The sequence below is a fragment of the Lactuca virosa genome, chromosome 2 (genome assembly GCF_052849685.1).
Source record: "Lactuca virosa cultivar CGN04683 chromosome 2, Lactuca_virosa_CGN04683_v6, whole genome shotgun sequence".
In the NCBI taxonomy this organism is placed as follows: Eukaryota; Viridiplantae; Streptophyta; class Magnoliopsida; order Asterales; family Asteraceae; genus Lactuca; species Lactuca virosa.
This window is the reverse complement of record NC_136427.1, coordinates 152,317,301-152,330,725: the sequence shown is the minus strand read 5'-3', so window position 1 is coordinate 152,330,725 and position 13,425 is coordinate 152,317,301. Positions and strand designations below refer to the sequence as shown.

General features: G+C 29.5%; 1 protein-coding gene across 1 annotated transcript; it reads right to left on the bottom strand.

Moving 5' to 3' along the window:
• Nucleotides 1-9,501: 9,501 nt before the first annotated feature.
• On the bottom strand, nt 9,502-12,360 carry LOC145159618 (uncharacterized). The gene is made up of 5 exons (XM_079078638.1): nt 11,963-12,360; nt 11,535-11,728; nt 11,135-11,459; nt 10,967-11,056; nt 9,502-9,854 (listed from the first exon to the last, which is right to left on the bottom strand). The coding sequence occupies exons 1-5, from the start codon at nt 12,056-12,058 to the stop codon at nt 9,819-9,821; spliced, it is 741 nt and encodes a 246-aa protein (XP_078934764.1). The 5' UTR covers nt 12,059-12,360; the 3' UTR covers nt 9,502-9,818.
• Between the last annotated feature and the right edge of the window lie 1,065 nt (nt 12,361-13,425).

Here is a 13,425-nt window from a genome sequence, read left to right as displayed (position 1 = left end):
AATTATACCTATTTGGTTGACAAGGTTCTTTAATCAAATATTACCTCCTTATTTCATGTCTTTGATTAGGATGATAAAATGTAATTTTTGGCCTATCCACCGGGTCCAAAGGAAGATCATTCAGATCAAAAGTTTATAGCACTTGTAGTATTTGAGTAGGTTCATTTGGTTGTAGTCCTTGTGGAACTTGTGGTCTTTGAGTTGGTTCATTAGGTTGTGGTTCTTGTGGAACTTGTGATTTTTGATTAGGTTCATTAGGTTGTGGAACTTGTGGACTTTCATTAGGCTTATTTCTTTTGGAAGTTCTTTTACCATTGTCATCTAATTGTCTTTTGAAAATTTTGATAACAGAAACCTATAATCAAAATATTTCAACTATAAACTTAATTTCAAGTTTCAACAACAAATAATCACTAACTATTAAATATTAACCCTAAATCCCTAATTAAACAAATATAATCGCTTATTTTCAAAATTTCAAGTTTCAACAATCAACATAATGTCAAATAATGATAATGGAATATGATTGAGTTAACTTCCTTATTGTGCAATGTGACTATGTGTCTATGTTAGCCTCTCAAAGTCGTTGGCTGGAAAATGGAGATGATAGTTGGTCTTAGAGAAGCGATCGAGGATGGAAGAAAGACGAAGGAAGGGGCGTCGACTTGACAGATCGAGCCTTCTATTTTGTTTCACAATTCACACATTATTTTTTTTAATTAAATGAGTATAAAGATTTGGATTAGGTTATTTTTTTATCATTAAAAGATTAGACTAACATATTTTGGTCTATTTTAAAAAAATAAACTATTAAATTTGGATTTTAAATATTTTTGATTTTTAATATAGAATAGCCCATATTGTTTTTTACTGAGGTAACACAAACAATATATAAAAAATTATGAAAAGAATTATTTTGGTTTTTATATTTATATAATCCGTCCTGGTTTGTACTATTGTTATCTTATTACTAGCTTTTTATATTTATATAATCCGTCCGTTGTTCAAAAAGAATTATTTTAATAATGTTGAGCTGTGATAAATAATCAATCAAATAATAACTAGTTGTAAGAAAATACTCGTAGATAGAGCATTGTAGATAGAAAATGATAAATATTAGTTGTGAGATCCAATTATTACATCGGTTAATTTTAAAAAAAATGTTAAATATAAATGTTAAAATATTTGAGAACTTTGAATTTATAAAAAAATAAAAAAAATAATGAAATATTGTAATGGAAATGTTTTTTATCTTTTAAATTTAAACAAATAAAAGAAACTAATGAGTTTTAATTTTGGGAATTTTGAAATTAAAAGTAAGTTTATTAATGAAATTTATATTAATTTATTATTACATTTATTACAATTATTACATTAAAATATTATGTGAAATTTAATAAAATAGAAAAATTTATAAAATGACATGTGGAAAAATAATTAATTCAAAATAACCAAAAAATGACATTTGACAAATTGAATGAGAATGTGACAAGTGGAAAAAATAAATAATCGCGTATTTTGATTGGGATCACTACGAAATGTTAGCGGGTTATATGAAACGAGGAATTTTCTCCTAAATAATATTGTTTGAGAAATTAAATATCCTCCACTTTTATTCCTATTTATTCTTATGTTAATGTGAAATGATGACACATGTGTTAAAATATTATTAATTTTTATCAAAATATAATATTTGTCACCATTTAAATAGGCAGAAAGATAGGTATGAAGAAAATGTAGGAGAATATTTAATTTCTCATGTTGTTTTGATATTTTTACTCAGACTATAGGGTATCATACCATACTGACAACAGTATTACAGTGTCACGTCATCGTCATATTATTTTTACCTTAACCCCATGAAGCTGGCACACACACATACATACAAAACACACACTCCAACGGTAAAAAAAAAGTGTGGTAAGGGCTTCTGGTGCGGTGGCTATACCCTAGTGGCAATTAAGGGGTCGCTGCACTGTTCACCGCACACTGCGGTGCCACCTCAGCAACTTCATTGTGCGGTTAGATGTATACTGACCGGCCTTAGGATGGAGGAGTGGTGTCAAGGTTGTCACATTCCACGTAGGCGCCACCTAGAATTTGCCACACTGCTTCATATTTTTGCCATTTACAGGGTGCGAGTTGTCACGTTTGTCATGCTAGTTTTTTTCTAAAGTTAATAAATATTAAAAATTAAAATTTCAAACAAATTATTTTTATAAAACCTAAAATTTCATTAAACTATAAAATAAAACTACAGCAAAAAAAACAACATAAATTTAAAATTACAAAACCTAGAAATTTAAAACACGAAACATAGAAATTTAAATAACGAAACCTAGATATTATATTTTTTTTTCGCAATCTCCTCTTTGGCCTTTAATGTAATTTTTTTTCGCGTTCGGTAAGATTGTTAGTGTTTTCTGTTAAGATCAACATGACACGATTTTTTTTTCTCTTGTGCGACCACCAAGTATTGCTCCAACGTCGACTTCAAATTGTCCATTTTGGTTGTCATATGATCGATGTCACCTATCACTTGACGAGTGGCTCTTAGAACCTTAAAAGACTCGTCTTCATTAAAGTCAATCCCAACATACACATCGGACGATTGACTATGAGTTGTTTCGAAAGTTTTGGTTCTTTTAGAAGAACCACCCATGAAGGTTTCCGAATTTTTGTTATCTTTCCACTTTTCTGACATCTTCACGTTATTCCACACATGAAGAAATTTGAAATCTGTCTCTTTTTTACTCCGGAAAAGTGTTAGAGCTTTTTGCAAAATTGATTCGTCATTTGCACCACTTTGTCATTGTTATTTGACAGTCGAAAGCACCACATTAAACTTCAACATAACTTTGTTGACGTTTCTCCACTTCAATTAAATTTGGTCATTTATCCTGTAGTCTCCACAATTCATTTCCGTGAGAAAATGTCTAGTAATTTTCTCGAAAAAAATGGGCGAGTCTTGGTTTTTTCTGACCTTCGGATCTTCATAAACATTTACCCATCCACGAGCCAATGCAGTTTCTTTCTCCATGGTCCATGATTGTGGAGTTGTCATTCATGTTTGCTTGGGTTGTGGTCAAATCGCTTTTGACTCCGAATTCGTTTCGGGTACGACTTCGGTTATGATTGAGTTTGGAATTGGGTGTGAGTTTGGATTGGAGAGTCGTGAAGATGGTCAAATGGGTTGAAGTCATTTTTCATTTGTGATTGGATTTGAGATGAGAAGTTTATTTGAGGTTGATTTTGGAATTATGGATGGTTTTGAAATTGTGGTTGGTTTTGGATTTGTGGCTAGTTTTGAAACTTTGGTTGGTTTTGGACATGATGTGGGTAGTAAGCACCACCATAGTGTAAATTAGGAAGTGAATAAATAGCCCGATCGCTTTGACTTTGGATGAAAATAAGTGGTGAATGTGAGATTGAGTTTGTATTTTGGGTGTTCTTTTGGTATTTTTTGGAGTTTTTGGATTGGAAGAGGAAACTATTTTTCACAAAAATATGAGCTTTTGAGTGAAAAATTAAAGAAAGTAATGGGGTATGAGAAGTGGTAGTGAGTAGTATATATGGAGGGTTAAATTTGAAAAAAAATGAAAAAGGTCAAAAAAAAGCCCAAAAAATGGCAACAAAATTCAAATCTCTCTCTCTCTCTCTCTCATTGGCTACTACTATGCACCGAATTGCCACGCCGAGCTCTGTTTGCTGAGTATGTGGCCTAATGTTCACCGAGCACACGTCGGTTTTCGCTGAGTGAGGTTGAAGCCACTCCGTCAAGCCTTAGGGTGCGTCTGTTGTAGAAAACTATTTTTATTTTCCAAGAAAATGTTTTCAAAAACTAGAGTTGAGTTTTCATTTTCGATTTTCAATGAAATTTAAAAAAAAAACACATTTGGTTGGAACCGGTGGAGTTTTCAATTTTCATCTTAGAAATTTAGAAAATTTTGGAAAACTGTAAAAATCATTTTTTCAATTTACATATAATTGAAAAACATAAAATTTTCATTTTTTTGAAAAACTTTTGAAAACTGAATCGACCAAATTCATTTTCAAAATTTTCATTTTCATTTGAAAATTTTCATAAAAAACTAGAAAATTTAATTTTCAAAATTTTCATTTTCATTTGAAAATTTTCATAAAAAACTAGAAAATTTTCACAAACTTTTACATTTTACAATACATCTTTGCATAATAGGCCCCACTTTTACATTTTACAATACATCCTTGCATAATAGGCCCCACAACACGAAACGGACTGGACTATGGGAATGTCACCTAGAAAAGCCACCGAGATAAATGGCATTGTAAAATGATACTGAGAATTGACCACTGAAAAATACCATTAAAAATATCATTGTTAAATGGCATTGGGAAATAGCCATAGAGAAATATCATTGCATTCACGGCCCGCTAAAAAATGTAGTGCCTATTTTGCAAAGGGCACATTGTTTATGGGCTAATCCTTCATTTTGCAATGTCAAGTTAAGTAACATTTTGCAGTGATTGTGAAATGTCTGGTTATTTATGGAATTTCGTTAATTTTTTACTATTTCTTGTAAAACAATTAAGAAAAATAGTTATATTTGTCATTTTTCTCTATTATAATTATAAACTATAGATATAGATGTTGTCACGGCGAGGTAGACCCAATTGGTTGCAAATGGTAGCATGTGCTAGCTTTTAAATTTTCCAGCATAGTATGAATTAAGAAATTTGTGCAGTATAAATTTTCAAACGTTCTATCACAAAAATTATATGCGCTATATTTTGTTCCACCATTGGATGTTGTAGCGGTTTACAAATAAATGATAGTTAGAACTCCCTTGCATTAAGGTTTTGTTAGCTTTTGTTTAAGTTTTATCTTAAATGGATATAAAAACTATTTTATATTTATTGAAATATACTCTAAATACTGCCATAAATAATGTTATAAAACTTAAATATTAAATCAATTCTTGTATTTATTTTAAAACGACCAATAAAACGTTTTTGTAATTTCAAATAAAAAAAGTTTTACATGTTACATATCCTTATAAAAGGTTTTATGCAAAAAAAAAAAATCTCATTATTTTGGGAAAATTTTCGATAAAGTCCTAAATTTTATTTTTTATTAACAGAAAAATCCTATTATTTTGAGAAAATTATATAATCTGTCATACTCTGTTAAAATAAAATAAAAAAAATATTTTTTCGTTAATTTGGGCAAAATGTTAAGTATTTGAGACCTTTTTGTTCAAAAAAAAATTAAGACTTTATAAAAAATTTCCCCAAAATTATAGAACTTTTCTACATAAAACCTTATAAACTATGACTTTCCAAATTATCAAAATAGACACGCTTCGCTAGCAAACAACGACTCCTCTACATATCCACTCTAATAAATGAATGTTTTTTGTCACTTGTCACACTCTCATTCAATTTGTCAAATGTCATTTTGTAGTTATTTTGAATTAATTTTTTTTTCTATATGTAATTTTATGAGTTTTTCTATTTTATTAAATTGTATATATTATTTTAATATAATAATTGCAATAAATATAATAATAAATGAATATCAATTTCGTTAATCAACTTACCTTTTAATTTCAAAATTCCCAAAATTAAAGATCATTAGTTTATTTTTGTTTATTTATTTAAATTTAAAAGATAAAAAACATTTTCATTATAATAATTCATTATTTTTCTTATTTTCTTATAAATTTAAAGTTTTCAAATATTTTGATCTTTATATTTAACTTTTTTTAACAAAAAAAATTAACTCATGTAATACATAGGTCTCACAACTAGTTCATATAAATGAATTAATACTTAAAGAAACCAAACATATGGATCTCATTCATTTTATTAATGAAAAAAGAACATGTAAATAATTAATGAATATCTAATATTTAATCATGTGTAGATTGAATGATACTTCAGTTATAAATAATACTAGATTATAGCCCGCGTTAAATGCGGGGAATGCATAAAAAACATACAAATGTCTACAGATATTGCATAATAATTATATAAAAAAATTATGGATATTGGTTTTATTGAAATGTGTAGAAGATACATTGAAATCGATAAATATCTATAATCGTTGAAGGACCTTTTTATATACAACATTTTTTGTTTTATTAGTTGAATGATCTTCCTCGTCACATATGGTTATGATATTGTTATATAAGCATACATATTCTAATTAGACGTTCATTCCATAATAAGGTTACTTAATTTAAGCCTATATTGACAACCAATATACCATTTTTTTCACTGCATTAAATATTTACAACTATTTCATTTATTCAAATAAAGTCATAGAGTATAATTTATGGAATGTTAAATATTATATGGATTTAATTTTAATATATCATCAATGGAAATTCTTTTCTAAATCATGATTGGTTTATTTTAAATTAATTATGGATACAAGTGCTAGCTTTTATATTTGTTCTTATTTATTTGGTGTTCGCAATAACGTTGCATTAGTCTTGGCGCAACTTTGAATAATTTTAGTATATCATCAATGTAATTTGGTATATCTTTCAATTATATGAAATATCAAATAATGACATTTCATTATTGTGATAATTTAGTTTATATATTGCATTTTTACTGATCTTAACAATCTTTTTTTTTTCTAATAACCGTAACGTTTTTACGAATTGTACTTACAACTCTCCTGATATCTTATAATTTTATCTTACTTCATAATTTTTCATAATTATACTATTTTCAATATTGACTGTCTTAATAGTTTTTTTTTCAGTCTATTCAATCTTAACATCATCGTTTGTATGTATTCTAAAATTTCATTTTAAAAATGCTTAATGTTTACGTCTTGATATTTTTTTTAATAAACTCGTGTAATAATTATGGAATATATACATTGTTTGAATTAACATTTACTTCCTTCACTAAATTAAATTCCTCATTAAACGAATATATTTTGGAAAGTAATAATTATAATGGGGCAACATTATCTAAGACATAAATATTTGATATACTTTTGGAGGGAAAAAATCGGGATCATTAAAAAAATTTATATAAAGAAAATACAAATTTAAATTGGATGAAATTATTGACGAAAATTATTTGGAGGGAAATGTATTTTGTAAAGTATGATACTACGATAAAATTCGAAATATGTATATTGTTGTGTAAATTTATAAATTTTATTGTTACTATATAAAGATAAAACAAAGTAGGTTGGTATGTTAAACAAAAAAAAATTCAATGAACGTATATAACTAAAAAATGGAATTTGAATATGAAAATTTAAAACTTAAAAGTATGAAGACATGTGATAAAAATGTGTGAAAGAGTTCTAACCACATTTGACCAATTTGTTAGTGAGAAGATCATAAATGGACCCTTTGATAATGATCAACGAGTTATTTCCTGTATGACAAAAGGTAAATTCTATAATTAGCGGATTCGAAATGTTTTAAGTAATACTAAAATAAACATGTATATTGAAGTGCAGATGAACATGTCATTTTCATGCAAACGACATGTTTAATTGTATCATGTAGAAAAATACTTTAGAAACTAAAATGTTTTAAACACATATACTTAACTTAGATTCTGATCAACCAAGTTCATCAACCGTTTCTCCCTTGAATTTTCAATAATCACTTTCATAGGATTAGTCGACACAACCTGACCAAGAAAATCTGGAACAAAAAAATAAACGGTTTTTGTATTATAGATGTGTAATACAATAAATACTTACGTGTAGATAAGGTAGAATGTTAAAATAAAATCTTATCAAATGCAACACGAGTGTCGATATTCCTCGCTATAAAATCTTGGAAAGTCAGAAAATTATAAGGATCCACCATAACAGTAAAATCATTTGATACACGAACTTTGGTTGTTTTGTAAAAATTATTCTTATGCTTATGATCAACCAGCATGTAATCTCCTTCATTTCTAGCCATACCAAAACTACTAATTTCTCTTATAGATCCTTCAACAAAGAGGGCTTCAAACGAACTAATGAGATTTTTTTGTTGTTGCTTGTATTTTAGTGCCATGTAAGTGAAAAAAAATTGGTTAAGTTTAAAATTTTACAAATTAAAAGCAACATAATAATAAAAAGAAAAAATTGTACCTACTCGTCAATTAAAATCATGTCCAAGCTGTTGAACATGTTTGGTTTGTTTTTTAAGTTTGCTTCCAAAGCAAGAGTACTTGAACACGAATGTTTCAGGTTTCCTTGGATGCATCGATGTCAACAGCCTTATCAAAGACGATCTCATCACGATTGTTTTGTGTCATGGGTGTAAAATGAAAGAAAAAACAATTAGAATTATAAATAACTTTTATATGAAATAGAATGGACGTATACAATGTATTTATCTATAAAGAGATATGAATTATAAAGAGGTATGAAAACTATTATAGTTGTCAACAAAATTGTTTCCATACTTAATTTCGAAGGGTGCATAAATAGATTATATGTTATTTCCTATTAAATCAACCTAAAAGTGTAATAGGATCATACCATAATATTTTAAAATCATATCAAAATTAAACGGATTCTTATGACATAATAATTAAAAAAAATCATAATCATCTCTAATATATAAAAATAACATTTTCCTAATTAATGTCAATTCCAAATATAGTTAATTTCTGTTTTGTTAAAGGTACGTAATATATTTTCTTGTTTATTTGAAAAGTTTCAGAAAAATAGTTAACCGATTTCATGTAATTTGTAGCAAAGAAAATCGAAATATATGAATACATATATTTGATATAGGAACAAAAAGATAATCGAAAAAAATATAAAAAGCGAAAGAAGGTACTGATCTTCTACTGCACAACAACAAATGTTTGAAGTAGAGAATGATGATGAATGTTATAAACAATAAGAATGATGTTGTAGGAGAAGGTTTGAAGAAAAACAACGATTAAAAATAAGTGTGAGTTGTGGATTCCTAATAAAAATGGATTTTATATTAATTTGAATCTGATTTTTTGGTATTAATGGTTTCCAAATAAAAATGGATTTTTCATTAATGATTTACTAATATAAACATATTTATATTAATGGCTGATATTAATGCATTAATTGAAATGATTTGTTACTAATATGTTTTTAAAGTTGACCATATTAAAACCTTTATAACCGGAAATTCAAGATTTAAAATATGGGAAGATTTTTTTGGAATTATATACATTCCATTTCAACGGATGTAAGTTAATTTTGTTTGACAATTGAAAAGCTTTTATTGAAATTAAATACATTCCATTTGGGGAGGATGATGTAAGCAATTTGATCTAAATGTAGAAAACATATGATTGAAATACAATCAAAGGCCCAGATTGTTTAAGATGATCTCATAATGTTTTTCTTTTAATAATATTCAGAGATTATAATTGACATTCCTAAGGAACTTTTATCATAACCCCTTTCACTTTTAGTTGGTGTGCAATTTGGCTACTTGTTGGATATAATTTCATTTCGGCTACATTTTCTTAAATTAAGAGGTTGTTTGGCAAATCACGTTGAATGCTGAACTGATTGGTTCCAACCTCTTAATGGTTAAGAGAAGGTAAAATGGTCTTTATGCCCATTGACAATACACCTTTGAGAGTACTTCATCTCATTCTTACACAGTACAAAAGCTCATAAACCTAAGAGAGTAAGTAAAACACCATCTACACTTTTTTTTTTTTTTTTGCAAAAAATACCACAAGCATGGGCAACTATACAAAGCTTGCAAAATTTGAATAAACGAATAATCCTCCTTTTCACAAGTGGCAAAATGGTCTTTTATGCCCATAGCTTTTTTTCGTGTATAATGTTGTTAATTCATTCCACTTCAAAAACTTCCAACTCTGCCAGCTGTTTTCCTTTCCTGCAAATACAGAACGAACGACTTAATAGAAAAAGTCAAATTTTCCCTCATTTAATTTTACCCCTTAGACCAAATTAATAAAAACTAGAGTTGATAGATCACGTCCCTGTGGTTTGCAAATCTTGTAAAAATGGTCCTTCCATCTAACTCCGTTAGAATATCACCATTAAATCCATATAAAATGACATTTTTACCCTGATCTTTTGTATTCTTGTTATTTTGTTAATTATATTTACTACTTTTAGCTTTATTAAGAGTCTCAATGCATCATCACAAGCAAATGCTAAAAGATAAATAACAAAAAGACAAAATAACAAGAATACAAAAGATGAGGGTAAAAAGGTCATTTTATATGGATTTAACGGTGATATTTTAACGGAGTTAGACGGAAGGACCATTTTTACAAGATTTGCAAACCACAAGGACGTGATCTATCAACTTTTCAAAGGATGGACCAAACATGCAAATTTGACCAAACCATAGGGACCATTTCTGTGCCGTTTACTCTAGTTTTAATTAATCTGGTCTAAGGGCAAAATAGTCAATTCGTAATACTTAACATCTGATGTTTAACAGCATCCACCAAAAGGGACCAACAGTGTAATTATTCAAAACCATAGGGATCTAACATATCTACTTTTTAAAGGTTGGACCAAACCTGCGAATTTGACCAAACCACAGGGACCATTTCTGTAATTTACTCAAACAAATATTTTTTGTCGCTCCACCCAATAAATACATCTGTCTACTAGAGGGACAAAAAACATGAAAAAATTTACTTTTTAGGCACAAAAAGGTTAAAATTCATTTCAGGGACCAAATCTGCAGATATCAATAAAGTAAAGGGATGAAAAGTGTAATTTTCCCAAGGATTTATTTAGCCATTGTATCATTTTAATAAGGTTAAACCCATCAAATCATTATCTCTTTTAAGCAAAAAGTAGAACCATGAAACAACATTCTTATGCCAGCTAAGCAGGTAACCTAATTTACATCTGACATGATGTTTTTGGAACAGGACAGTGTGGGCCAGGTCAGCTCACTTAACCCAATAAGACATGCTTTATGCATTAAGTCAAAAAAAAAAAAAAAAAAAACGAATAAACACTTACATGTATAGCTTGGAAAGATCCACTCACAGAAGGCTTCAACTGAGGAACATCAGATATAGACCTACCCGAGCTACTAAAACGATTTTCACCCTAAAAAACACATCAAATTCATACAAATCATACATACATACATACATTACATGCATACATACATACATACATACATACCTCACGTAAAGATCCATCATCTTGATTATCTGAGAAAAGAGAAGAGTAGTAGACTGGATCATAGATAGAACCCCCTAACACATCACTAGAACCAGAAGTATTATGTCTATTAAACAAAGGAGTTGCAGGATTTATAAAACTGTTCCCCAAATCCTGATCACCATCTTGGGGATATGTATTATCTACCAGTGAAGACCCTAATCTATACATCTGTATCCATAACAGTGATGATGATGACCTCACTGAGAACCCAATTGCTTGCATTATTAGAGTGACTTTAATAGAAATGATAGCGAATTTTCCATGAATCTCAGAAGACATGTACCTGAATTAAGTGGAGAAGATTAGGGTTAGGAGGGAGATTTGGTACATCGACAAACAGAAAGTGAGAAAAACTAACCAGATTTCATGAGTGAAAAGGATGAACCACAAAATGTCTAACAAAATTGAGGAAAACAAAAGAACAGCATAAGTTCGACCGAGACTTTGGCTGCTACTCTCAATGGCGACTAAAGCGAATAATGAAATCCCAAGATCAACCAGACAAACTCCGGTGTATAATGCTCCCAATGATCCAATCAAAGCACAACCAATCTTCAAGCATCGATACAAATATACAATTCCATCAATCAACATGAAATATGAAATTGAAAATACATAAATATTGTATATGTGTATTTATACTTTGTGTACACAATTCATGCTCTAATTCATTTCGGAATCTTGTATACAGAGATCCATCTATATGTACATATCGAGACACACACAGATAGATATATAAACTTGTATAGATATAAATATCGAGCGAGAGAGAAAGAGAGAGCGTACTTGAATGTAGATGAGAATCACGGCGACAGATTGAATCTTGTCGTAATCACGGAGCCATGTCTGTATCTGAGTGTTCAATTCAGGACAAAGCATCATATAACAAACCCCCCACACCACACCTGCGTCCCCAGAAAACCCCAGAAATTCGAATCCACGCACACGCTTCGATTAACCAATCAAGATTGAGAGACACATCGATTTCAAGGGAACAACTACATTGAAAGAAACATACTATTGAATCGATAATTGACGGAGAGAATAGAAGGTTCTTCCTGTGGGAAATCGCTTCTAGGAATCACTGTGTGTTTGATGCATATGTGTGAAAATTAGTTAGTAGGAGTATGGATTTTGGAAGGGAAAAAGGAACAAGGGAAAATGAGAGACCCATCACTGGAAGTCTGGAATGAACTCAATTGAAAAATTACTTTACGGTTCATTTGTTTTGTTTTGTTAGGCTAAAGTACATTTACCACCCTCATTATATCAACAAATGACTTACAAGTCCCCTAACTTTTACTCTTTTTTGGTCCGTCAACTATCCAAAAACAAACATCATTTTGAACGATAATAGGCGGTTTAGCTAGTTTCCGGTGACTTTTCATCTCCGGATCATCTTCGACGACATTTTCAACATCTTCATTCATATGACTTCCCCCGAGTCCTCCTAATATGTGTCTTCTCTAACCCCTGTCCATACACATCTTAAACCTATGTCTTCATATCATGTCTCCGTATCATATCTTCGTCTTCCCATATTTATATCTAAATGGTTCATCTTCCCAACAAAAACCTCACACCTTTACACCATTTCCATTTCTATCTCCATCTTCTTGTTCTTGATAGCTTAATCCTTGTTCTTCCTTGATTTCCCTTTAATATATTGCCAAGAACCTTTAAGAAACCTTGAAGAAGCTCCTAAAATCAGATGGTATGTGCACATGAGTGTTTAGAACCGACTTAGGCATCATTTAAGTTTCAGACCTTTGCGGGACCATGTAATGTATTACACTATCTGTTTTTGCTAAACTATCCCAAAATAGCATTATACTTCATTAAAAACCAAGAAAAAACAAGTTTTTGACAAACGCCTACTTTACACGCACGTGTAAATCTTTACATGATCGTGTAACTTTCCCATAACATTTTTATCTAACTTCTAACATTTGTAATTTTTCCATACGAATTCGGACTTCAGTGATCTTTATATCCATGAATTTGTATTTGAGCCAACTACAACTTTACATTGAATTCTTTCTACTCAAAGTTATATATCTCAACTTACAATTCCATGAACATAAGGTGGTACAACTTCCTTTCATGACTAAATGATATACCATTTTTTAATTGTCATAAACTCTTCATTTTGACTCCAAATGAGTTGAATCCTTTTTTCTAATCCTTACTTTTTGTATTAACTTCATAATATGGCCAATAAAACATTAATTATATACATTGGAATCATA

Excerpts from the sequence above, each read along its gene's own strand:
- LOC145159618 (XM_079078638.1), bottom strand. The coding sequence starts at position 12,058 with ATGATGCTTTGTCCTGAATTGAACACTCAGATACAGACATGGCTCCGT. Across the intron at positions 11,729-11,962 it reads TGATTCTCATCTACATTCAA|ATTGGTTGTGCTTTGATTGG; the intron begins GTACGCTCTCTC and ends CGATGCTTGAAG. Across the intron at positions 11,460-11,534 it reads CTTTTCACTCATGAAATCTG|GTACATGTCTTCTGAGATTC; the intron begins GTTAGTTTTTCT and ends CACTTAATTCAG.